This window comes from Lucilia sericata, unplaced genomic scaffold, assembly GCF_015586225.1.
Source record: "Lucilia sericata isolate MDLA Ls3-8-SP2 unplaced genomic scaffold, ASM1558622v1 Contig002218F_arrow, whole genome shotgun sequence".
Taxonomy (NCBI): Eukaryota; Metazoa; Arthropoda; class Insecta; order Diptera; family Calliphoridae; genus Lucilia; species Lucilia sericata.
This window is the reverse complement of record NW_023996049.1, coordinates 52086-59999: the sequence shown is the minus strand read 5'-3', so window position 1 is coordinate 59999 and position 7914 is coordinate 52086. Positions and strand designations below refer to the sequence as shown.

Below are 7914 nucleotides of genomic sequence, written 5' to 3'. Positions count from 1 at the left end.
ATTATATGGCAACTCCCCACTTTAGTGTAGTGAGTTTGCGTTGCTCTTTATGTCAAAGGGCTTGACACATTTTTTTTATTCTCATTGCTTTTCAACCACCGGACAGACAACAAGTGCAAAATTAATAAAAGAAATTGAAATAAAATAAAAGTTTAAGAATTAAAATAAAATTAAAGTTTAATTAAATAAAAACAAAAGGAAAAGTGAACTTAAATAAAATAAACAGAAATACAAAACAAAAGAAGTAAACAAAGCTTTTTAATAAAATAAAAATAAGGGTTGTTTTTTGGCAACACAACAACAAGTGTTTGTGTGTATATAAAAACACATTTGGCCCTGACCTGCCGCATCAAGAGAAAACCAAGTGGACGGCTGCCGGAGACAGTTTGCCAACAACCAGCACCTAGGAACCAGCTCAGCAACTAAGAGGTAACAACCGGGAATCCCGATTTGGCCCCAAACATTGGTCCTTCTCCCGTAAATTGAAATTATTAAAGTGCAAAGTGTTTCATATGCATATATTGTGGTTCATTATTTGTGGCTCGGAAAAAGTGAGGTTGTGTAACTTTTTGAAATTACATCGTGAACTTTTACATTAAGCCGCCGTTTTTCCTTACGGTCATTTGTATTTGTTGTTTTATTTTTGGAACCTAAATAAATTTGTCGTCCATCTTTTTTCTCAAGTTTTTAAACTTATTGGAAATTGTGATTTTGGCGCATTTTAACTTAGTGGTTCTCTTTAATTCTTTTATTGGAAAATAAAGTTTTGTGGTTCTCTTTAACTTTGTATGGTGTTAAAAAACTTCAGTTTCTCTTTTCATTTCTTGATTTTATTTAAAGAAGTTTGTGACTCTGTGATTTGTTTTAAATTTTTGGAAAATATATTTTTGTGGTTCTCTTAAATAAATTAAAATATGTCGATTTTTGAAAAATACATAGTGGCTGCGGATGAATTAATCAGCTTTGAGGTTATGCTTAAAGCTGAAGATTTTTCTAGTTACACGGACGATGCTTTTGATTTTGAAAGATCAGAATTAGATAAATCATGGGAAAATTATAAAAGCATTTATAGTGATTGTTCTGATGTCACAATAGAAAAAAAGAAAGAATTGTTAATGGTACAAACAAAGCATCCGCAGGTCCGCAAGACATATATAAGATGTATTAACATTATTTCCAAAGCAAAAGCAAACTTAGGTAAAAAAACTGAAGAAAATGTAGAATCAGCAATTCCCAATCTTTGTGGTTCCATATCCGTACCTCCTTGTGATACTGGTGTTTTTCATTGGGATTACGTTTCGTGGCCCACCTTTAGGGATATGTTTACTGCGATTTACATAAACAATACAAGACTTAGCCCTGTAGAAAAGTTATTTTACTTGTTTAGAAAAACTGATGGTGAGGCAAGGGATATAAATAGAAATGTTGCCCTGACAGCAGAAAATTTTGAGATAGCTTGGAATAATTTGAAAATTCAGTATGAAAATAAACGGGTTTTGATTAATAGTCAATTGAAGTTGCTCTTTAATTTAGCTCCTTGTCAACAAGAATCGGCTAGTGAAATTAAAGACTTCAAAGGGAGATCAATAATTGTATGGCTATCCTTAAGTTATACAATGTAGATATTAATTCATGGGACCCTATTTTTGTATTCCAATGCTCATCCCGTCTCTCAGAATGTTCACTTAATCTGTGGGAACAATCGTTCAAGAACAAAACAGAGGTTCCCAAATGGGAAGAATTAAATAATTTTCTCACCGATAGATTTCATGCCCTTGAAAGTGTATCAGATATCATAGCTATAAACAATTCAAATCCCAGTGGTTCCCAATCGGCACTTAATAGTAACAATAACCATACATCAACTAAAGTAAAACAATTTAAGGCCCATAATACTAAAGTTGAAACCATTTTTTGCAAATTATGCAAAGAAAACCATAAAATCAGCTCCTTTACCAGATTTTTGAATATGGATTATAGAAATCGTGTTTCTACTTTGAAAAAATTTCGTTATTGTTTTAATTGCCTCAACATTGGACATATGTATGGTGATTGTAGTAGCACAAACGGTTGCTCCAAGTGCAAAAGGAAGCACCATACTTTAATGCATAGGGATTTTGTAAATAAAAACAATAATAGCCAAAATCAAGGAAATACTAGATTTCAGGGCGAAAGTCAAAATAGTTCTGTCCAACAAATACAGTCCACAAATACAAATCAATTACAGTCCACTAATATCGCAGGTCCGTCTGGTGTTGTTCAGTCACATCACACATCAGTAGCTAAGAAAGTGATGTTGGCTACAGCTTGGGTCAATATAATTAGTTGTGGTTCCTATTACAAAGTTCGAGCACTCATAGATCCTTGTTCGGATGAAAGTTTTGTTTCTCAGAGAATACAAACTGTATTGAAGTTGCCCAATAAGCCAGTTTCCGCAGAAATTACTGGTTTAGGAGGAGAATTAGTAAGCAAATCTTCAAAGATTGCGAACTTTATAATTGTTTCTCTGTTTGATCAAAATGTATCTCTAAATATTCAGGCTTTAGTAGTTACTCGTGTAACAGGAAATGTACCTACACATACATTTAAGCCTCCAAAGAATATAGATTTGCCCAATCTGAATTATGCTGACCCCAAGTTTTATGAAAGCAGTGAAATAGACTTATTGTTAGGAGGTGATTTGTATCCCCTAATTCTTCGTGATGGAGTTCAACATGGAATTTTCGAATCTTTAGTGGCCCAAGAGACAATTTTTGGCTGGATTGTCACAGGCCCAACTCCAAGTAATGATTCCTCACGTTTTTCAATAACCAATTATATGACAAAAGTTTCCATTGACGATCAGTTAACAAAGTTTTGGGAGTTAGAAGAAGTTTCTCGTAGAAAGATTTTATCAGAAGAGGATAAAAAATGTGAAGAGATCTATCTTTCTACTTCCACAAGAAATTCTGAAGGAAGATATATAGTTTGTTTGCCCTTTAAAGATACTTTTTCGTCACTTGGCCCAAATCGTCATATTGCTCTCAGTCAATATTTAAGAAATGAAAAGGTTTTAATGCGAAATCCTGAATTTAAGGCTCAATATGATGAGGTTTTAAAAGAATACATAGCTTTGGGACACATGGAGAAAATTGAAAATTCAGAAAGTAGTCCGAGTTATTATTTACCTCACCATGGAGTTTTTAAGCCTGACAGTACCACCACAAAGTTAAGAATTGTTTTTAATGCTTCAAGCTCGTCTTCTAATGGTAACAGTCTTAACGATTTGCTGTTTGTAGGCCCTATATTGCAAGCTGATTTAGTAGCCCTAATTCTAAAATGGCGACTCTTTCAGTTTGTCTTTAATGCAGATATATCCAAAATGTATCGACAAATTTTATTAAAATCTGAACATAGACAGTATCAGAAGATAGTTTTTCGTAGTCCTAGTGAAACCCAAATCGAAGATTATCAGTTGAACACCGTCACTTTTGGCGTTAATTGTGCCCCCTTTTTGGCCCTTAGAACGCTTTTACAGTTAGCTGACGATGAAGAACGATGTTTTCCGCTAGGCTCAAGAATTCTTCGTGAGTCAATGTATGTTGATGATGCTCTTGTTGGAGCTCATTCGATCCCTGATGCTTTGGAGGCACGAGACCAATTAATTGGTATATTGGGTACAGCTGGGTTTGAGTTGAGAAAATGGGCCTCAAACTCTAAACAAATTTTAAAAAATTTGCCCCAAGAACATCTTCTTAACTCTTCTTTTTTGTCGCTCGATGATAAAAGTAATGCTAAAACACTCGGTGTCCGTTGGAATGCGGCAGAAGATTACTTTTATTTTACAACTGAGAAGATTAAGTTCAAAACAGCTTATACAAAGAGGGAAGTACTCTCAATTATAGCAAGGCTATTTGATCCAGCAGGTTGGTTGGCCCCAGTGATTATAACAGCAAAGATTTTGATGCAGCAAATGTGGCTCGACAAAATAGACTGGGACGAACATATAAAACCTGTGGCTCTACAAAAATGGAAGACATTCATTTCTAATTATAATGAGATTGATACAATTAAACTTGATCGTTGGGTTCAATATACGCCTAGTTCTTATATTGAATTTCATGGCTTTTGTGACTCTTCTGAGTTAGCTTACGCAGCTACACTATATATACGTATTGTGAATGGTGATAAAGTTTATGTAAATCTACTAATTGGCAAAACAAAAGTGGCTCCAGTTAAAAGGCCATCTTTGCCGCGTTTAGAGTTGTGTGGCGCAGTTCTTTTAGCCAATTTAGTAAACAGCGTAATCCCCAATTTCAAATTGCATACGTATAATTTATATTTGTGGTCCGATTCGACAATAGTTCTTGCTTGGTTACGAAAACCGCCATGTAATTGGAAAACCTTTGTTGCAAATAGGGTAGCAACAATATTAGAAAAAGTAGGAAACAAAAATTGGTTTCACGTAGCTTCTAATCACAATCCTGCCGATCTAGCAACCCGGGGGCTGATACCTTCGGATTTAAGAGAAAACAAACTTTGGTGGCATGGTCCTGATTGGCCCAGATTAAACAAATCGTCGTGGCCCGAAGGTCCATTAGAATTCGAAACAGTAGAAGAATCGAAACAAGTGCAAGTTAATATTGCTAGATCCGCTGAACGAGAAGATATACTGGACCGTTTCTCAAGTTTGCCCAGAGCATATCATGTTATTGCTTATATATTTAGATTTTTTAATCTTGCGAGCAAAAGCAGACGTAAAAGCTGTAATTACGAAACTGTTAGAATTTCCGCTCAAGAACTTGTATTTGTACGAAATCGGCTATTTTTTCTCTCTCAACAGTCGCACTTTTCTGATGAGTTTAGTTGTCTGTCATCGAAAAAGAAAATTGACTCTCATAGTCCTTTATTAACGCTTATGCCTTTCTTAGACAAAAATGGTATTATTCGTGCTAATGGTCGTCTTGGCTCTACAAAATGTTTGTCATACAATGAACGACATCCCGTAATACTTGCATATACTAGTAGATTAGCACGACTTTACGTTGAGTTTGTCCACAATATGGTCTTACATGGAGGCCCTCGTTTAGTCCTAAATGTCGTACGTCAGGAGTGTTGGATTATAAAGGCTAAAAATCTAATAAAAACGGTCATCCACAACTGTAAAATCTGCGTTATACATAGAAAAAAGCTTCAAAATCAGATCATGGCAGTGCTACCTGAAGAAAGAACTACTTTAAGTCGCCCTTTTACTAACACAGGTGTTGATTTTGCCGGCCCATTTGAAATCAAAAGTTTCACTGGTCGATATTGCCGTATCACTAAAGGCTACGTGTGTCTATTTGTTTGTTTCTCTACTAAGGCGATTCACATTGAGGCCGTTAGCGATTTGTCCACTCCTGCATTTCTAGCAGCTTTGGCTCGATTTGTTGCTCGTCGTGGTTGCCCTAGTCGCATTTTCTCTGATAATGGAAGGAATTTTGTTGGCGCTGCAAGAGAACTTGAAAATAACTTCGAAAAACATATAGAAGAATTACGTGATTCGGCAGTAGAAAAATATGGTCATCAACATCTTGAGTGGCACTTTATTCCTGCAGCAGCTCCTCATATAGGAGGACTGTGGGAGGCAGGAGTAAAAAGTTTGAAAATGCACTTTAAAAAGTCAGCTGGACAAATGAAATATACGTTTGAAGAGTTTTCGACACTTTTGGCAAAGATAGAATCGTGTCTCAATTCGCGTCCTCTTGGCCCTACGTCCGACAGCATCGATGATTTGCCCGCTCTTACTCCTGGTCATTTTTTAATAGGCTCTGCTATTCTTACTCCTGCTGAACCTGAAGAGCTTAGCTCGCCAATTAGTATAGTAAACCGTTGGCGAAAAATCAAAGCATTGCAGCAAGAAATTTGTCACCGTTGGAAAGACGAATATTTAAAAGAGTTGCACAAGCGTAATAAATGGAAAAGTTCCCAAATAGACTTAAAAGAAAATGACCTCGTTGTTCTTAAAAGTGAACCTTGTTGTCCAACTGAATGGCGCTTAGGTCGTGTTGTAAAAGTTTATCATGGTTCTGACGGTAAAGTTCGAGTGGCTGACCTTAAAACTCAAAATGGCGAAATCACTCGACCGATACACAAATTAGTTTTACTCCCTAATTGCACTGATTAATAATTCAATATCACCTTTTCTAAAATAAAGTTGCTCATTTAAACTTCTAGATTAAAAAACAAGTAAGAAATTATAGTCGGGCGTGGCCGACCATATGATACCCTACACCAATTGCCAATATTAAATGTGATTAATTTCAATAATTACGCATTTCTGTTAATCTTATATAGGTTCCAAATAATGTCTGTTCATGTTCGGTTGTATGCTGACTAGGAAAAATAGAAGACCGATTTTAATCATTTTCAACAGCCATCGTCAGTGGATCAAGAGAATAGTATGTGACACATTTTAACAAATTATATTCAAAATTGCGATCTGTTGCGTGCACACAAGTTTTACACGGTCACAAAGACGGACATAGCTTAATAAGGACAAATATTTTTGAGTGCTACAAACATCAACACATTGTTCCGATCATGGCGAAAAATTACAGTGTTATTTATAATTACATATCAAACTTAGTTGTGCCAATTTTTGGGAAGATAGTAGTATATTTATCGTAGTCATGAGCTAAGAGGCCCTAATCGGTAGGTCCGGTTGTATGGGGGCTAGGGAAAAAATTGGTCCGATCCTTATAAAATTTAATGTCGACATTTTATATAAAATGTTTATATAAAATCTATTTGTGGTAAATTTCATATTGATACTAGTGTTTATAAGTGAATTGTGGACATTCAAGTCATTTCCTGAAGGGGATTTTGTATAGGGGATAGGGTCAAATAATGCCCGATCATTATAAAAATCGACAGTGTTATTTATAATTATATCCAACTTAGTTGTGCCGATTTTTGGAGAGATAGTAGTGTATTTGACAAAGTTATGAGCTAAAAGGCCCAAATCGGAAGGTCCGCTTATATGGGGGCTAGAGTAAAACTTGGTCCGATCCCTATAAAATTTATTGTTGGGAATTATGTTTATATAAAACTCATTTGTGCCAAATTTCATCGTGATACTACTGTTTATAAGTGAATTGTGGACATTCAAGTCATTTTCTGAGGGGGACTTTGTATGGGGGCTAGGGTCAAATAATGCCCGATCTTTACGAAAATCACTAGAATTATTAAGACATATATAAAACTAAACTTTTCCAATTTTTGTAGAGATAGCAGATCATTTAACATAATTATGAGGTCAAAAGCCCTATTCGGGGGGTCCGGTTGTATGGGGGCTAGGTGAAATAATGGACCGATTTCAACCAATTTCAATAGCGTTCGTCCTTGGACCAAGAGAAGTGTATGTTCCAAATTTCATCAAATTATCTCAAAAATTGCGACCTGTAGAGTGCGCACAAGGTTTACATGGACACACAGACAGACGGACGGACGGACAGACGGACATAGCTTAATCGACTCAGGAAGTGATTCTGAGTCGATTGGTATACTTTAAGGTGGGTGTAGGACCAATATTTTTGGGTGTTACAAACATCAGCACAAACGCATAATACCCTCCCCACTATAGTGGTGTAGGGTATAAAAATGGACTTCAACACCGATTATGGTTGCCCGCTTTGTAATCGCCTTCACGCCATACGACAGTGTTCACGTTTTATTGTGATGCCCGTGGAGCTAAAGCTTCGAGTTGTTGCCCAAAACTTGTTATGTTATAACTGCCTGGCTCAGTCGCACAGCCGAGCGAATTGTAGAAGTATAGATCGGTGCCGTCGCTGTATGCAGGACCATAATACTTGGTTGCACCCTTTGCCGCAGGGCCGTATTTGGTTTCCCATGACAGCGTTGATACGGGTAGTCACCAATCATGATACTGACGTC

At 36.3% G+C, this 7914-nt stretch overlaps 1 protein-coding gene across 1 annotated transcript; it reads left to right on the top strand.

Moving 5' to 3' along the window:
• Positions 1 to 1594: 1594 nt before the first annotated feature.
• Positions 1595 to 6145, top strand: LOC119613628. The gene has a single exon (XM_037969658.1). The coding sequence runs from the start codon at positions 1595 to 1597 to the stop codon at positions 6143 to 6145; it is 4551 nt and encodes a 1516-aa protein (XP_037825586.1).
• The last annotated feature ends 1769 nt before the right edge of the window (positions 6146 to 7914 follow it).

Bases quoted from the DNA above. Each gene is read 5' to 3' on its own strand.
- LOC119613628 (XM_037969658.1), top strand. From the start codon at position 1,595: ATGGCTATCCTTAAGTTATACAATGTAGATATTAATTCATGGGACCCT.